Genomic DNA, 19,789 nt, shown 5'->3' on the forward strand with positions numbered 1-19,789 from the left:
TCCCTCCCTTCCTTTCATAAAGATCCTTCTCTCGGTAGGGCATGCATCCCCTACAGGTTGAGTAGGGCTGAGCCCATGCTTAGCATCTTGTCACCATCTCCCAAGTCACAGTGACTGGTTCCTGAGTGGGCACATAACTCCTTATCTTCCTCCAATACTTTTCTGCCCCAGTTAACAGAAAAGACTTTCTGCTGTAGTTACTGAACTGAGAACATAGGAGATTTGGGCAGCACATTGTCATCTTACCTGCCTTTACCTGAGGGCCTGTCCGGGGATAGAGAAAGAGAGCCAGCCCTGATCACAGGGTTTGAGGTACTGGATCCAGCTCTGCCTAAGCTAACGGTACCTTTAAACTTCCCACTGATGGGAGCCAATAAACCCGGCCCACTCCACCCATGCTAATTTGAGAGGACTGTCCCTTGCAATAGAAACAGTTATGATTTCATATGTCCTCTTAGTCCAGAAATATGAATTCATTCTTCTTTGTCTTTGGGGTACTCTGGTGGAATAGTACAAGAAACATATGGCTTCTCTTCCATCCAACCTTACTTTTTACTATTCTCCAACATATTCCTGACTAAATGTAGTCAGGATGGTCTCACTGTTGTGCCTTTACACATCTCCACCTTTACTTGTGCAGTGATAAAATCTCTAACTCTCTGCTAAGAAACACTATCTATTCTTTATAACACAGAAGATACTTTCAATGAATGGTCCAAGATTTTCATGTTTATTTTTCTGAAAATAAAGTAGCATAAATTGTAACTCAGATACTTCCTAGCTGTGTGACTTTGAACAAATTATTAAACTGCTCTAACCCTCAGTTTGATGTTTTCATCTGTAAAATGCAGGTATACCTTTAGCATTCTGTTAATATTACATAAAATAATACAGGAGAAATACAGCATGCAGCCTAGCTCATGGTAAACATATAGTAGGTATTAACTTTATAAGCCAATGAATATCTATGAGGATTTGATTGTGAACACTTTTACTCCATCACAAAAACATTGCATTCTTTTTACCAAATAAGATCTCTCTCTAGCTTCTTTATGAAATAAAATTCAGATTCAGCAATAAATCAATATAATACAGTTAAGAATCTGTAACTACTATAATTGAACAAGCTACAACCAATGTGCAACTAAAAATCTCACGTTTTTCTTGTTAGCAGCAAAAACAATGAGATATTTGAAATAAAATTACAGATTTTTCTAATTTTAGAAATAAGCTTCTGTCAATGATATTTTAGCGTCTGAATAAATGTTTTTTTGCTTGCACAAATGTAATAACAGATGCCAACCTGTGCTTAGAATACGGTGAGAAAGTTCTGAGAGCACCCACATGGCAATTAACTCTTCCCATTTCTAACATAACCAGTCTCAAGACAGCAATTAGAACTGCTCCATGCCAACATTTTCAGTTCCTGGCATGTTAAAAATAAAGAAATTAAATCTACTCTGTAAATTACAAGTATATCAAATGCTCAGAGAGTAATTTTAATTCACATGTCTCTTCTTAAATTAAACTACCCTTACAAATATATTCACGTATAAAAAATAATCTATCTATCTATCTATCTATCTATCTATCTATCTATCTATCTATAAAAGCCTAACCATTCGAACATTAGCTATGATGCGTACTGACCACCAGGGGGTAGACACTCAACACACAGGCATGGAAACATAGAAACATGCATACTAGAGGCCCGGTGCACAGATTTGTGCACCAGTGGGGTCCCTCGGCCTGGCCTGCGGGGGCAGGGCCGAAACTGGCATTCCGACATCCCCCAAGGGATCCCAGATTGCGAGAGACCACAGGCCAGGCTGAGGGACCCCCACCAGTGCATGAATCCATGCACCGGGCCTCTAGTATTTTAATAACAGCATTTTTTTAAAAAATATATTTTATTGATTTTTTACAGAGAGGAAGGGAGAGAGATAGAGAGTTAGAAACATCGATGAGAGAGAAACATCGATCAGCTGCCTCCTGCACATCTCCCACTGGGGATGTGCCCGCAACCCAGGTACATGCCCTTGACCGGAATCGAACCCGGGACCCTTCAGTCCGCAAGCCGATGCTCTATCCACTGAGCCAAACCGGTTTCGGCAATAACAGCATTTTAATGATCACTATTTTCCTCCATATTGTTAACTATTTGTCATTTAGTGGTATTCCCCTATGCAAAGTTCAGAAACTTTTAAATGTGTAAAAAGGAGTATTTCAATAATTCCATGAACCAAGTTTTTTTACTCAGTTAAAATATGTTAATATACTTTCAAAGAAATTACATTGTTTTTTCTCCTAACAGAAGATACTCTCTGTATATAAAATTTCTTTTTATATTCCTACATATAATATTCCCTTTGAAGTAAAATATTTTTGAAGTAAAATACTTTAGCATTAAAGATAAACTGAGCTCAAGAACTGCATCATGAAATTATGATTCTTGTATAGCACAAATTGAAATAATATATGTAAATCATTTAATAAAGTGTCACTGTAGTGTGATTATATAGTATAAAATATACACATATAATCTTTTGAAAATTCATAATAAACCATGAGTATTTCTAATTCATCTTCTTACCTCATAATTTCAATATCTGATCAAAGACGAGCAGATAAAGATAAATTGGCTCCAATCTGGGCATCTAGAAATCATCCTCGCACAATAGGATTTTATTAAATTTAGGGTAAGCTTAACCATTCAGAAGAATTTGACGAATGAGATGTGAGGATCATTTAAACATTTAGAAAATCAAGCCCTCAGCAAAATGCTACTTTTAAACAGCTGTAGTTATGTGTATTGGTAGAGGAAACAAAATGTTTCATTCCCTGGTTAGATGCTGGCGGCGCCCCTCCTCACACTGCTGGAATGCTGCTCCTACACTGTCATTCCTACTCGAGTATCTTGTTCACCACTATGTCCCCAATGAAAATGGAAATAATAATAGCACAATGCACAGCTTGTTGTGAGAACCACATAAATTCATGCACATAAAAAGTCTTAGAATAGTATTTCACACAAAGTATAGAATAAATATTAGCTATTATTAGTTGTAGTAGCATGTGTCATGTAGGAGACACACTAATTAACTGTAGTATGAATTAATGAATTTTGCCAACTGATCCTAGTTCTTTTGAAATCTAGTGCTTCTTCACTCACGTGTATATGCTACAGCTAAATATGGCTATTATGTTCTCACAATTCTTCACCAAAATTCCCCAGTTCCTTGACAGTTTCTTCCATATTGAGGTTTATAGATACCTCCCTTCACATCCTGACTTCTTTTCTCAAGATCCATTTTTGTTGTTGGTCACTATTTCTAAAACATTAAAAAGTAGTGTTAATCCCAATTCTTTTTATCACCAGGGACAGCTAATTTATTACAGGCTGTTAAACTGTGCTTCAGTTTCCTATCTACAAAATGATGGGAGGCATGCAGAGTGGAGGGGGTCAATGGGAAAACCCCCCCACAAAGGGGACATCTGTAATACTTTCAAAATGATGGGAGGAAAAGGGCAAGTCTACCTAATTAATAGGAATATCATGAGAAAGTGTTCACATAAGCAACAAATAAGACATACTCAGGGATTTATAACTGTTTAAGTGAATATATTATCTGAGCTCAGAGCTGTTGCTGGGGGCTTTGGATCTTTTTTCCCTCAGAAGTACATATATTTTCTTAAAGTGGAAACGTTTTAGAAATTTTAAAAATTGAGTAGTATTCAATCTCAACGCCCTACTCCTCAGGTTCCCACTTTGAACAGCAGGATAAATGTTGTAGGGGTTGGCTATAAGGAACTTAAGGCTGATTCTATTCTGCTCTATTTGTTCTCGAATGTTAATATGCTAAACGTTTAGGAACATACAACGCGAGAACCAAAACGTGATATTTACTAGGTTAAAACACACACCCCATCTCACTGATGAATGGCCCTCGTGTTGTCCTAAGCTGAGGAGGCAGCAAGGGAAACATACCTAAAAAGAGCACAAGAGATTCTGTCCTAGGATGCCTAATTCTATGACAGGCTTGGCAATATAAACATGGTCACTGCTCTTAGGTTCTCAATCTAGTGAGCAGATAGATAGATGTAAACACTGATTACAATACAATGTGATAACTGATAGAAGCCAGAGGAAAATGTTCTATCAATGAACACAGAGAATAAAGAAATTAACTGCAGGGGGTAATGTGGGAATAAGGACACATATATAATAACTTAATCAATCAATCAATCAATCAATAAAAAAGAAATTAACTGCAATCAGGAAAAAAAAACATTTCAGGAGAGTGGACATTTGAGTTAGGTCTGCAGAATAAGTAGGCATTTTCTAAGCAAGAGAAGAGAAGAAAAGGACATTTCGGGTAGTTGCAGAGGCCCTAGGAGATCAGCGACTGGAGGAAGGGTAGCAGAACAGGCATATGTGGTGAATGAAGAGCTTGGAGAGGTCAGATTGTGGCCCAATTGCACATGGTTTCCTACGTCATGCTAAGGGGTTTATTACACTTTCCACCTACGAGTATCAAGGAGCCAACAACGTCTTTACACAGGGGTGTAACACTGTAAGATAGACTATGTGAGAAGGGACATAAGGTTAAGAGGCTTTGCCACAGCCCAGGCAAGAGATGCCAGACCACTGCATGAGAAAGGTACAAGCATTGAGAATATGAAGGAGGTTCTGCATTCTGGAGATAGCCAACAGTGTTAGGAGTTTTGTGGTAACACATCGGATCTACAACATCTGAACTACAGATTCTCTAATTCATTCAACCAAATATTTACAAAGGCCCTATTACAATGGGGTATACAGTAAATAAGAGAAAAAAGGTTTCTGCTCTCAATGAGATTATATTCCAGGGGAAGATATTAATGAGTAAGAAAAGAGAGCAACAAGACAACGACAGACTGTGATGGCTATTAGGAAGGAAATAAATAGGGAAACATGATTTTAAAGAGTGTGATAAATATATAAGGATGAGATGTTCTTTCAGCTGAGCTTTGAAGAAAGCAATGAAAAACTATAATTAAAAGGTGAATGAAGACAATTTATAGGAGGAATTTAAGATGTCAACAAGAAACTAATTAAGCACCACAGGTGCAGTCACACTTGAGAGGAGATCAAAGATCATTATAATCAGATAATCAGAAATGACAATCCACACCTGTGGAGCCTGCCTCTGAAGAAATCCAAGATGGCTTAACTATATTAGACATCTTATCCCTCAAAGATCAAAATGTTTGGAATAGTCTACCTTAGCTCTGTTTGTTTATATGTATGATGCGAGGAAGTAAACGGGAAGATAACGTTTTCTTCACTTTGAGTACATGATCAAAAAAAGCATTTCAGCCCTAACCAGTTTGGCTCAGTGGATAGAGCATCGGCCTGCGGACTGAAGGGTCCCAGGTTTGATTCCAGTCAAGGGCATGTACCTTGGTTGCGGGCACATTCCCAGTAGGGTGTGTGCAGGAGGCAGCTGATCGATGTTTCTAACTCTCTATTCCTCTCCCTTCCTCTCTGTAAAAAAATCAATAAAATATATTTTAAAAAAAAAAAGCATTTCAGAAGAGTGAACATTTGAGTTAGATCTTCAGCATAAGTAGGCATTTTCTATATAAGGGAAGTGAGGAAAAAGACTTTTCAGAAAATTTGAAATGTGAATTATGAAAAGTCAAAACAAAAATTATGAGTTTAAAAATCTATTTCGCATGCCTTCTAATATTGCGTTCTTATTGCAATTACTATATGAGGATATGTTATGCTCAATTATTTTTATTGTTTATTCATTTGTGAGTAATAGTATTGTATTAGGAATTGCTTCTTTTACAGGGATTTTTACCATTAGATTTTAAAATACAGAATTTTTAGTCTATAATGACATCAATATAGTAGTAATGTCAATATTGAGTGCTACAGCTCAATATTAACAACATTGAATTGCTTGCCTATAAAATCCAACTCAAATTTACAACATAATATAATAATTTCATAGCAAATTTTACTGGGCATTATCAGTTAAAATGTTTATCTGTATACATTTTGCCTACACAACCAGATTTGTACAAAAGTGAGGAAAAACTTGTTGAATAAATAGAACAAAGATTCAGTCACATGAACTATACTTTCTGTAGACACTGTAACTAGAAGGAACCTTAACATGTTTTATTACCCCTTCTTCTTTTTTAAAGATAAGTAAACAAAAAAATTTAGCAAAAGAAATTTAGCAAAGGCTATTTGACTTAGGCCACATGAATGAGTGGAAGAATATGATTCACCAACAATAAAGGGGCTTTTAAAAATGACCAGTGTTAATATAACTATTTAAAATATAAAATAGCCCTAACCGGTTTGGCTCAGTGGATAGAGCATTGGCCTGCAGACTCATGGGTCCCAGGTTCAATTCCGGTCAAGGGCATGTACCTTGGTTGCGGGCACATCCCCAGTGGGGAGTGTGCAGGGGGCAGCTGATCGATGTTTCTCTCACATCGATGTTTCTAACTCTCTATCCCTCTCCCTTCCTCTCTGTAAAAAGTCAATAAAATATATTTTAAAAAATAAAATAAAATAAATGGGAAAACAGTTATTTACTTGGGAAAAAAAGTTTTCTTTCAAAACAAAGATTCTTCTAAACAGTGTTCTTCTCTGATACATCAAGTTGTTTTCTCCGATACATCAAGTAGTAAATATAGTAGAATGTGAAACAATGAATTTACTGGAAAACTGGGGTGGGGGCAAGCACACTAGACACTCTCAACATGGTGGCAATGATGGTTAGATCATGTAGGAACATAACGGAATAAAATCAACTCACTTCCTAGTCGTAAAATTATTTTTAAGTGCTTGACATTTCTATGACATCTGTCTTTTCCCATTTCAGATTTCCTTTTATGTCATACCTACACTTAACATGATACCTTCTCTCCTCCCGTCCCATTCCTGTTTATTGTATGTGAGACAGAGAGAGAGACTGACCCGCACATGTTCACACACACGAACCCTCTTCTCCCCCCAACTCCACATCTTATTCTCTGGCTCACACATACTTCTTTCCAATCCTGCCCAGAGGTCTATATCAAAGTAAGAGTACAGGACTGTTCATGAGGATTAATTAGAATATGCAACAGGGACACTTCAAAGCTGTAGGAATGTAATACAGGAGAGCAGCAGGTATTAAAAGTTTGAGAAATTCATCATTTCATTTAACAATAACAAAACCAGGTAGTTTTGATGATCAAAAACTACCTAGACAGCAATGAATTAAAGAATACTAAAATAACTGTAATTTCCTTTTTTCCAATAAAGACATTTACATTTGAAACTGTCAAGCTACACTCTCCCTTCTCCACCCCACGTGCTCACTAGCCACATTGCTGGTAGGGTTTGGGGCTGGGGTGGCGCACTGGCAGTAGGGCACAGGCTGTCTCTTCTTTCATACAACCCAATGCACACTAATGGATTGCTTAGATAGTACCTCCATCTACACTTACACACAAGGATATCAAATTGCTTATGAGACACCGTAATATGTATTTACTTTCAGAATATCAAATTGCTTTTGAGCCATAGCTAACAGCAGGCCTATCCAACTCTTCTCTATCATTAGGAGAATAACCTTAAAGGATCTCAACTATTGTTTAAGAAGGAAATCATCACATCATGAGAAGAGATTAGAATGATAATGAATTTGCTTTCTAAATAGATGATGAACTACAAAGCCTTGTGCTTTGTAAAGCAGCCAGGTCTAGTAGTAAATGTAATTACTACTTTATAAAAACAACTATAACACATGGAAATAAATTATGGGTTTTACATTTTAATAAAATGTCAATGGAGCATATGAGAAATTTAATATAATTAAATTACTTTTTCCTATCAAATGGAACATTATCTTCATACCAAGATTTTATACTAATTTTATATACACAAAAATACACACATACACAGTACTTTGAAACATCACTGATAATCAGGTAAGCTTGCTGAATTAGAGGTTATTACTTTTAAAGTTCCAATTGATATACACCAACTAACAGGTATAAAAAAATGTCTGATTCTTAAAATATGTATTTAGAGGTCTTTAAAAGAATACCAAATTAACACAGAGTATTTTATTACCAGTGTGAATTCAGTACTCTTGAGAAAAGGTTAAAATGGCTAACATACATACATGAACTAACATGTATAAAAATATTCTGTAATTTTAAGAAAGTCACATACATTGCAGAGGAAAAGGAAATCCATTTGGACCCTGAAAGATTATTCCTAAAACCTCAGTGTTGATGGGAAATTTATGCAGCACAAAATCTCTTAATTAAATGGCACAGAATGTTCTTAAAGTGTCAGGATTTCCACATATTTTACAGTTTGCCTTTTCAAGGCTCATTATTAAATGAATTTTATGTGTAAAATTTTAAAAATTTATTTTATTGCCGTAACCGGTTTGGCTGGAGAGGGATAGAGAGTTAGAAACATCGATGAGAGAGAAACATCGATCAGCTGCCTCCTGCACACCTCCTACTGGGGATGTGCCTGCAACCAAGGTACATGCCCTTGGCTGGAATCAAACCTGGGACCTTTCAGTCTGCAGACTGACGCTCTATCCACTGAGCCAAACCGGTTAGGACTATGTGTAAATTTTTTAAAATGGCAAGAACACTCAAAGACCTCATCTATACCCCACAAAAGTTCTCAGATTTCCCAGAAATATTTTGACAAAAATGCATCTAATAGTCAGAAATGCTTTCAAAACTGTCTTTTTTCAAACAGAAAAATATCTGGAAAAACACACATAGTGTATATATATTCAGCTTAGCAATCATTTGCAGGGTATTTCCTACGTGCACATACTGCATTAAGAGTCATTAACATAAAAATAATTTAAAATACAGTCATTTATTTCAAGAAGCATCTGGTTCATCTATGCAGAAAAAACCATCTACACTAATAAAAGACAAAGGTGCTAATTGACTGTACCTTCGCTACGCCCCAAGCCACGCCCACCAGCCAATCAGAGTAACTATATGTAAATTAACCCAACCAAGATGGCGGCCGGCAGCCACGGAGCGGGAGCAAGCAGGAGGCTTGGTTGCCCGGACGATGGAGGAAGCCAAGCTTCCCACCTGCCCTGAGCCGGCTGTGGCCTCTGCTCATGGCAACAAAGTTTCAATTATAGAAGATAAATAAATCCCAGATACCTGCTTCCAGCCAGCCTCCACTGGGAGCTTGGGTGGCTGGGGGCCGTGGCCAGCCTGCAAACAGCCATCAGCCCCTCACCCAGGATGACCATACCCTCATGGGGTGAGGGTCCCCGCTGGGGGGCTTGGCCAGCCTGTAAACAGCCATCAGTCCCTCACCCAGGCTGGCCACACCCTCATGGGGTGAGGGTCCCCGCTGGGGGGCTTGGACAGCCTGTAAACTGCCATCAGCCACTAACCCAGACTGGCCAGGCACCCCAGTAGGACCCCCCACCCTGAAGGGGCTGTGGCCAGCCTGCAAACAGCCCTCAGCCCCTCAGCCAGGATGGCCAGGCACCCCAGGGGGGACCCCTACCCTGAAGGGGCTGTGGGAAGCCTGCAAACAGCCATAAGCCCCTCACCCAGGCTGGCCAAGCACTCCAGCGGGGATCCCCACCCTGAAGGGGCTGTGGTCAGTCTGCAAACAGCCATCAGCCCCTCACCCAGGCTGGCCACACCCTCATGGGGTGAGGGTGCCCGCTGGGGGGCTTGGACAGCCTGCAAACTGCCATCAGCCCCTCACCCAGGCTGGCCAGGCACTCCTATATAATAAAAGGGTAATATGCAAATTGACCTTAACAGCAGAAGGACTGGGAATGACTGATCACTAAGGCACACACTGACCACCAGGGGGCTGATGCTCAATGCAGGAGCTGCCCCCTGGTGGTCATTGCGCTCCCACAGGGATAGCTCTGATCAGCCACAAGCCAGGCTGACGGCTGCCAGTACAGCGGTGGTGGTGGGAGCCTCTCCCGCCTCCTCGGCAGCGCTAAGGATGTCCAACTGCAGCTTAGGCCTGCTCCCCGCTGGCAAGTAGACATCCCCCAAGGGCTCCCGGGCTGCCAGAGGGATGTCTGACTGCCAGCTTAGGCCCAATCCCCAGGGTGGGGGCATAAGCCAGCAGGTGGTCATTCCCCGAGGGGTCCCAGACTGTGAGAGGGCACAGGCCGGGCTGAAGGACCCCCCCCGAGTGCACAAATTCTTGTGCACCAGGCCTCTAGTAAGTGCATAAGGAAGTAACTACCATGGAGTATCAGAAGTGTGAGACTGAAGGATGTATGAGATATAAAGGTCATGGAGGACATAAAACTGGAAAGAGGTCATGAATATTTCACGTGGAGCCCGGCCAGTGTGGCTCAGTGGTTAAGTGTTGATCTATGAACCAGGAGGTCATGGTTCATTCCAGGTCAGGGCATATGCCCAGGTTGTGGGCTCTATCACCAGTGTGGGGCGTGTAGGAGGCAGACGATCAATGAGTCTCTCTCATCATTGATGTTTCTATCTCTCTCTCTCCCTCTCTGAAATCAATAAATTACATTTTTTAAAAATATTTCACATGGAGGTAAAATGTAAGCGGAGTTTAAATGGATAAATAGGAGTCCACCAAGCAGACAAGGGGAGAAAGAATTTCCAGACAGAAAGAACAGAATGTAAAGGGTCACAAATATATAATCACATGATGTATTCGGAAATATAATAATTTTTATTGGATAACTTAAATGCAAAGATAGTGTTGAAAAGGAGAATAAAAACACAAGAACATGAAATACCATGAAGGGCCTGTGTGGAATACAATGGAGTTTTGATATAGGTGATGGGGAGTCCTATTAAGGGGAGCAGCATAGCTCTGTTGGGTATCTAGTGATCAGGGAGGATGAGACAAACTGAAAGTAATAATCAAGCCTTTACTCACTTACTGCAACAGTGTGAACAAGAGGCCAAAAAGGATGTTTTGTTCCCCTTGTTCCATTTTCCCCCTACAGAATAGCAGTGAGCTAGGGTTAGGTGACATGCAATGCAGGTGGGGGAAATCTTCCTACTGCTGAGGAATTCTGGAAAAAGGTTCTGCCATTTGATGGACTTGAGGACCAGTGGGAGGGAAAGAGGGAAGGCTAAAAATGGAAAGTTCTGAGTCAGAGGGAGGAAAACGTCTCAACAAAGGGCCTTCAAGTAGAAGCACCGGGCTAGGAAAACAGTGTACATTCGAGCATGGCTGGCTGAGTGGAATGTTCTGAGTCCTTGCCATCCTGGCGAAAACCAGAATGCAGGACACTGTCTGTGCACCGAGTCCCATGTGGGGAGGGCAGCTTCTCCTGTGAGGCCTGCCAAGGAAAGCCAGCACATGGTCAGGCTGAAGGAGCACACAGAGGTTTGGGCCTGGAGCCAGATTGCTCAGGTCAGCTCTTTCATCTCCAAGAATCACTCATCAACAATGTGGAAGAGGACTGTATGGAGAGGATTCACAGTGATGATGAGACAAGCAGTAATCTAGGTTGGACATGGAGACCTGAACTGATAAAGTGATTGACCCTAATCCATGTAGAAAAGAAAGTGATTCCAGGAAGTGATAGACTGGAAGAAAATGGGGGGCAGCAAGGGACTGGAAGACTAGGTCAGGTGCAGTGAGGGGAAGAGCTCAAAGGGCAGGGGGCAGTTATGAAGTGGGGTTTGAGAGCCCATGACTTCCAAGGTGGAATGACTGCAGATTATTTCAAGGACAATGGTGTATTCAGGTATGCAGAGTACTAAAGTAGAGGAGAAGTCAAGAATACAAAGTTAGCCCTGACCGGTTTGGCTCAGTGGATAGAGCACCAGCCTGCTGACTGAAAGGTCCCAGGTTCGATTCCGGTCAAGGGCATGTACCTTGGTTGCAGGCACATCCCCAGTGGGAGGTGTGCAGGAGGCAGCTGATCGATGTTTCTCTCCCATCGATGTTTCTAACTCTCTATCCCTCTCTCTTCCTCTCTGTAAAAAATCAATAAAATATATTTTAAAAAAAGAATACCAAGCTATAGGTCCTTTTTATCAAAGAAATCACTCAAGGTGATAGCAGATGACAGTGACAATGGGTTTAAGAATAACAGAAGTGGACCGCATGAGCTTTTTGTTCAAGGATAAAAAGAGTAATTGTTTGGAAATAGTAGAGAGAGAGACTATTACTAACCCTCCCCAGTCCAGTGGTATGAAGATGTGGAGGAAAGAGCAGCTTCCCAAGAGGGAATCAGAGACTAAAAAGTACTTATCTCTCGCCAGTGTGGCTCAGAGATTAGAGGGTCAGCCCATGTACCAAAGGGTCAGGAGTTCTAATCAAGAACAAAAAAAAATTTTTAAAGCTTACTAGAATAGAAAAATACTTATTATTGTCTTTAAGCTCAGAAATAGTTTCTAAGAATGTGTGTTGCAAGAACTTTAAAAAAAAAAAAGAGGCCATTTAATTTACTCTAGTAAACCCACAGGACTGTACTTCCACCCTAAAAACAAAGCTTAACGTTTCTGGATAAGGCAATTTCAATCATTATAACCTTAAAAAGTAATCTTTTCTGCCCTGGCTGGTTTTGCTCAGTGGATAGTGCACTGGCCTACAGACTGAAGGGTCCTGGGTTCAATTCCAGTCAAGGGCACATGCCCCAGTTGGTGGGCTTGGTCCCCAGTGGGGGGGGGGGGTGCTGTAGGCAGCCAATCAGTGATTCTCTCTCATTACTGATGTTTCTATCTCTCTCTCCCTCTCCCTTCCTCTCTGAAATCAATAAAAAAAATACACATTTTTTTTAAAGTAATATTTTCTACTACTTACAAAACCATAATTGAGGCTGTGCTTTCAGATGTTTACTCTGAAGCTTTTAATCGAACCCTACATCCTCTGGTTCTGTCCAGGAGGAAAAGTGACTCATGATCTATATCATTACTCTTCAAATGACATATAGTTCACCCTTTTCACCCTGTTGAAGACTTGCCTCTTGGGTCCAGCTCTATAAAATCCTAAAAAGAAATAGACATAGCTTTTCATTGGCCTAACATAAAAAGACAGACTTTAAGCAGTAGCCTGGCTAGAACTGAAGAGGCATGATTAGAGTTCTGATTCATACATATACAATGGATTTATTCAAGGTGATTTATTAAGGGTGACCTGGCTGAGACATCTGTTATTAACTGATTACCAGAGCTAATTGGTCTTATTTGATTAATATAGATTAATTGTTTCCTTCCTCCCTTACATATCCTACATGCGTACCTCCGCAAACTGTGTCATCCTAAGTTCTAAACTAGCGTTTCAGATAAACTCTCTACTTTAGTCATAAAAGGAACAATACCCACTACCTATCATTACTGAGCTGTTACTGTGTGCGAGATGCTGTGCTGCTTTATACAGAACTCATGAATCTCGATGACCTTCTGTGTAATGTAAAATATGGCAATTCACCTAGTAAATAAATTAGAATGCTTATTGTTGTACTCTACATATAATATTTTTAACTCATAGACGTAATAAATAAAATAGATAAAATAATATTTTGGATAATGTGAATAATTCACATCTCTTCCATTAAATATTTAATCAAATCCTTTCAGTCTGCAGGCCAGCACTAAACACTTTAACTATAAAAGAGTTAAAATATCAAAGGTGTAGCCTCCTTTGAGAGTCCTTATCCATTCCTGAAAGATGTACTAACATGTTTTAAAGTGGACAAAAGAATGGCAGAAAGAGTGAAAAATCAAGTCATATGAGAAATTGATTAAACCAATTAAGTATTATTTATTTCCCATTTATAAGGATGCTTTATAAAACTCTTTGTTTTATAAAATGGTTTCACCCACAGGACCATAGACATGGAAGCATAGAACAGACAGAGGGAAGGTTGGAGGGAGGGCGGGAAGAGATTAATCAAAGAACTTATATGCATATATGTATAGCCAGGGACACAGACAATAGACAGGTGAAGGCCTGGGGTGTGGTGGGAGTCCAGTAGGAGGCGGCAAAGGGAGGAAAATGGGGGACATCTGTCATACACTCAACAATAAAATAAGTAAATCCTGCCTAAGTTGCTTCTTTCTTGAATGAATTTTAGCATTCATCAGAAGGATGATAATAAATACTTTAAATAATATGACAGACAATTTTGAAAATTTATGTTTATCTTTCACAATGCTAATAAGTATGAAAGCAATAGTACTTACCTCCTTTGCACTTTTAATTTTACTCAGAAATGTATGCAGTTCCATTGTTTCTGCAAACAGTGCACGACATACTGCCTGATAATGATTTGGTGCCTCTGATTCAGTTGGGAGATGAGCAGCACATAACTACAGAAGAAGAAAATAATGATGCTTGTTTATTATTTGGGTTTTTTGTACCTTACTAGTAAAAACAGACATACCTAGTATATTTGTATTTTCACATCAGACAGCAAGGCAATTCCGCAATTCCCATTAGTCAAAGCTTAACGCATCACAAACCATCAGTAAGTGGTCCACTAAACTAATAAATATCCAACAGCACCGTCGAGCTTACTAGAATTAGTTAGAGTCTATTTGAAAATGATAGAATAATAGCAATGGATAGGTCAAGAAAACAAAGTAAAATAACCAGTTGTGATAGTTCAGATTCAGAATCGTCCTATAAATAAATGGATCACAATTGTTGTTTATTCAATTTTAAAAAGAAAAATGCATAAGTCAATTGAAGACATATGATAAACTTTATCAGATAAAGGACATATGAATACCTAAAAGTGGTTTTTAAAAGGTCATATTGAAGCTCTGAACAAATCACAGAATCGAGAAGTCTAAGAACTATTATCAAATACTGAATCATCAATTTTTTTAAGTGAAATAACTCTTGAAAGAAATCAGTACTATGTAAACTGCTGCTTTACCTTCATGACATCTCTATATGACCGGATAGCTGAAATTTTTCTCTTTTCATCTTCTTCATCTTCCAGACCTTCATCTGCAGCCTCATAACCCTCATCATTGCTACCATCTGCTTCGACCGTGTTGGCCATGTGATCGATGAGTTGCTCCAGGGGAGGACTTAATTCTCTTTCTTCATTCTCCTTCAAACCATAGTCCAGTGCTTTATAAATAATAATACCCAAAGATTCAATAACCTAGAAACATTAAAAAAAGTGGTTAATGGAGGTGACTAAACATTTTTACAGAACTGTAAGGCCTTCAACTGATTAGGGAGGCCCACACATATTAGGGAGGGCAAGCTGCTTTGCCCAGTCTACCAATTTAAAGGTTAGTCTCATTAAAAAACCCTTCCCTGCCCGCCCGCAACGGCTCAGTGGTTGAGCATCAACCTATGAACCAGGAGGTCACGGTTTGGTTCCCCATCAGGGCACATGGCCGGGTTGTTGGCTCAATCCCCAGTTGGGGGCATGCAGGAGGCAGCCAATCGGTGATTCTCTCTCATCATTGATGTTTCTCTCTCTCTCCATCCCTCTCTGAAATCAATAAAAAATAAATTTTTAAAATATAAATAAATAAACCCTTTCCTATTAAAATACCAATGGCATATTTCATAGATCTAGAACAAATACTCCAAAAATTCATATGGAACAAAAAAAGTCCCCGAATAGCTGCAGCAATTTTGAGAAAGAAGAACAAAGTTGGAGGGATCACAATAGCAAATACCAACTTATACTACATAACTTTGGTTATACTATAAAGCTACTGTAATCAAAATAGCTTGGTACTGGCACAAGAACAGGCATATAGATTAATAGAACAGAAAAGAGAATCCAAAAATAGACCCACACCATTATGGTCAACTAATATTTGACAAAGAAGGCAAGAACATACAATAGACTAAAGACAGTCTCTTCAACAAATGGTGCTGAGAAAATTGGACAGCAACATGCAAAAAGATGAAACTAGACCACCAACTTACACCATAGATAAAAATAAATGCAAAATGTGTAAAAGACGTAAATGTCAGTTGTGAAACCATAAAAATCCTAGAAGAAACCATAGGCAGCAAAATCTCAAACATCTCAGGTTGCACAATTTTCGCCAAAAAATCTGCTAGGGCAAGAGAAAGGAAAAAAATAAGCAATGGTACTACGTCAAACTAAAAAGCTTCTGCACAGTAAAAGAAACCATCAAAATGAAAAGGGAACCCAAGGTATGGGCGAACATATTTGCCAATGATACATCTGATAAGGGGTTAATATCCAAAATATTTAAAGAACTCATACATCTCAACAAAAGGAAGACAAACATTCCAATTTAAAAAATGGGCAAAGGACCTAAATAAACACTTCTTCAACACAGATATAAGGAAGGCCAAGAGACATATGAAAAAATGCTCGAAGTCATTAATCATCAGAGAGATGCAAATTAAAACAACAATGAGGTATCACCTCACACCTGACAGAATGGTTATCATCAACAAATCAACAAATGACAAGTGCTAGTGAGGATGTGGAGAAAAGGGAACCCTAGTGCACTGCTGGTGGGAATACAGACTGGTACAGCCACTATGGAAAACAGTATGGAGTTTCCTAAAAAAATTAAAAATGGAACTGCCTTTTGACCCAGTGATCCCACTTCTAGGACTATATCCTAAGAAACCTCAAAGACCAATCAGAAAGAATGTATGCACCCTATGTTCATAGCAGCACAATTTACAATAATTAAGATCTGGAAATAGCCCAAATGCCCATCAGTAGACAAGTGGATTAAAAAGCTGTGGTACATTTACACCATGCAATACTATGCAGCTGTAAAAAAGAAGAATCTTGCCCTAACCGGTTTGGCTCAGTGGATAGAGCATCGGCCTGCGGACTGAAGGGTCCTCGGTTCGATTCCAGTCAAGGGCATGTACCTTGGTTGCGGGCACATCCCCAGTTGGGGGTGTGCAGGAGGCAGCTGATCGATGATTCTCTCTCATCGATGTTTCTAACTCTCTAACCCTCTCCCTTCCTCTCTGTAAAAAATCAATAAAATATATTTAAAAAAATAATAAAAATAAAATAAAATATATTTTTTTAAAAAAGAAGAATCTCTTATCCTTTGAGACAGCATAGAGCAGCGGTTCTCAACCTGTGGGTCGCGACCCCTTTGACGGTCAAACGACCCTTTCACAGGGGTCGCCTAAGACCATCCTGCATATCAGATATTTACATTATGATTCATAACAGTAGCAACATTACAGTTATGAAGTAGCAACAAAAATAATTTTATGGTTGGGTCACAACATGAGGAACTGTATTTAAAGGGCCAGAAGGTTGAGAACCACTGGCATAGAGGGACCTGGAAAATATTATGCTAAGCAAAATAAGCCAGTCAGAAAATGAGATTAACTGGGGAACTTATATGCATAGATGCATAGTCCATGGACACAGACAATAGTATAAGTCAGGGGTCCTCAAACTACGGCCCGCGGGCCACATGCGGCCCGCCGAAAACATTTGTTTTTTTACTTCAAAATAAGATATGTGCAGTGTGCATAGGAATTTGTTCATAGTTTTTTTTTTAAACTATAGTCCGGCCCTCCAACGGTCTGAGGGACAGTGAACTGGCCCCCTGTTTAAAAAGTTTGAGGACCCCTGGGTAAGTGAAGGCCTGGGAGAGGTTGGTGTGGAGTGGAGGGGGTCAATGGGACAAAAAAGGGAGAGGGGCCTGGCCCATGTGGCTCAGTGGTTGAGCATATGAATCAGGAGGTCACAGTTCAATTCCTAGGTTGAGGGCTCGATTTCCAGTGGAGGATGTGCACGAGGCAGCCGATCCATAATTCTCTATCATCATTAATGTTTCTGCCTCTCTCCCTCTCCCTTCCTCTCTGAAATCAATTTAAAAAAAAATTTTTAAAGGGGAGAGGGGATATCTATAATACATTCAACAATAAAGATAAATTTTTTAAAAAGACTCTCAGATGAGATTAAAAAGAGAGATAATCTAGCAACATATTGTTTACCATAAATACACCTAAAACAAAACGATGTTTAATGGTTGAGCATTGACCCATGAGCCAAGAGGTTACAGTTCAATTTCCAGTCAGGTCACATGCCCCAATTGCATGCTCAATCCTCCAGTAGGGGGCATGCTGGCAGCAGCTAATTGATGTCTTGCTGCTCTCACTCCTACTCCCTTTTTCTCTCTCTCTTCAAAAATCAATTTTTAAAAATCTTAAAGAAAAAAATTGTACAATTCAATGGTTTTTAGTATATTCAGAGTTATGCAATCATGACCACAACAAATTTTAGAACATTTTCATCACCCCAAAAGAAACCCCATACCCATTAGCAGTCACTCCCCATGTTTCCCTAACCCCATTCTTTCCCCCACTAGTATACAACCATCACCTACTTTCTATCTCTATAAATTTAGCTATTCTGGATGTTTCATATAAATTGAATTATATAGTATGTGATCTTTTGTGACCTGCTTCTATCACTTAGCATGGCTCATTACATACTCCAACCACATTGTAGCATGTATCAGTACCACAATTCTTTTTATTGCCAAATAACATTATATTGCATGAATGTAACACATTCTCTTCACCCATTCATCAGTTGATTTTCAGTTGTTTCTAAAATTGCCTAATTTTAATAGGTAAGATTATATAAAAAAATTTTGCAGTAAGATTTTTCCAAGTAAATAAATATATCAACATAATCTGTTCACTATAGTAAAAATATATTTAAAATGTTTTACTACAATGTATAAAATGTACTACTTATAGTTAATAGCATATTCTGACATATTATTTACTGATATTAAAACAAACAAGTTACCAAAATATGAATATAACTATCGCATAGAAGTTTTTATTTCTAAACCAAATCCTGCTTCTTTCAAAACTAGTTCTTAAATTCTGATTCTGCACCAGAGGTTATGACTTTTGTGCTGGAAAATTACTGACTTCACTTTTCAGTTCACAATTGCTTTCCTTGTTTCACTCTTTTTTTTAACCTCCATGGACTTGCTCCAGTCTACTTCACAGACCTTATTTCTTTCTACTCCCTTTCTTACTTGTACAGTGCTGACCTACTAATTGTCCTTACAGGCGATCTAAATCTTGTAGAAGCACTTATATTCAAAACTCTGCAAAAGTACACTGATTTTCCTAAGTCTTTTATTTTTGAAACTTCAGTCTTTTATTAAGCTTTTAATTTAAAACTTCATCCCTGCTTCAATTTAAATTTTTCTGCTTTAGATGGGGTCAAAAAGTTTTCTTCTAATAACTGACAAGTTCCAAGGCACAAAAATCTCACTGGACTCAGTGTGGTCGAGGCCACATCTGTTTTGGTCACTGTTGTATTCTTAGCACCCAGCAAAGAGTATGGATAGTTATTCATGTATATTATTAATATTTTGTTGAAAGAGTGAATAGTTCTTTTCTGACGAAACTCCAAAAGGCAGATGACGCCGGTGCTACGGAAGGGCCCAGAGGTCCCGCGGCCCCAAAATAGGAGGTCGTGGCAATTTGGCAGTGGCATTAGGGGCCCAGGTCGCGGCTGGGGTCAGGGCAGGGGCTGAGGCCGTGGAGCTCGTGGAGGCAAGGCCGAGGGCAAGGAGTGGATCCCTGTCACCAAGCTGGGCCTCCTGGTCAAGGACATGAAGATCAAATCCCTAGAGGAAATCTGTCTATTCTCCTTGCCCATCAAGGAATCTGAGATCATTGACTTTCTCTTGGGGGCATCCCTCAAGGATGAGGTCTTGAAGATTATGCCCGTGCAAAAGCAGACACGTGCTGGCCAGAGGACCCGGTTCAAGGCATTTGTCCCACTGGGGACTACAATGGACATGTCAGTCT

The 19,789-nt window shown here is 39.4% G+C and overlaps 1 protein-coding gene across 1 annotated transcript in view; it reads right to left on the reverse strand.

Moving 5' to 3' along the window:
- SPIRE1 (spire type actin nucleation factor 1) overlaps nucleotides 1-19,789 on the reverse strand; it is an 85,361-nt gene that overhangs the window by 41,845 nt on the left and 23,727 nt on the right. The window contains exons 3-4 of the mRNA XM_023754266.1: nucleotides 14,898-15,131; nucleotides 14,200-14,325 (exon numbers count right to left, since the gene is read on the reverse strand). Of these exons, the coding sequence (XP_023610034.1) occupies nucleotides 14,200-14,325; nucleotides 14,898-15,131 (360 nt within the window). The remainder of the gene's footprint in view (nucleotides 1-14,199; nucleotides 14,326-14,897; nucleotides 15,132-19,789) is intronic.

This window comes from Myotis lucifugus, unplaced genomic scaffold (assembly GCF_000147115.1).
Source record: "Myotis lucifugus unplaced genomic scaffold, Myoluc2.0 scaffold_58, whole genome shotgun sequence".
Classification (NCBI taxonomy): Eukaryota; Metazoa; Chordata; class Mammalia; order Chiroptera; family Vespertilionidae; genus Myotis; species Myotis lucifugus.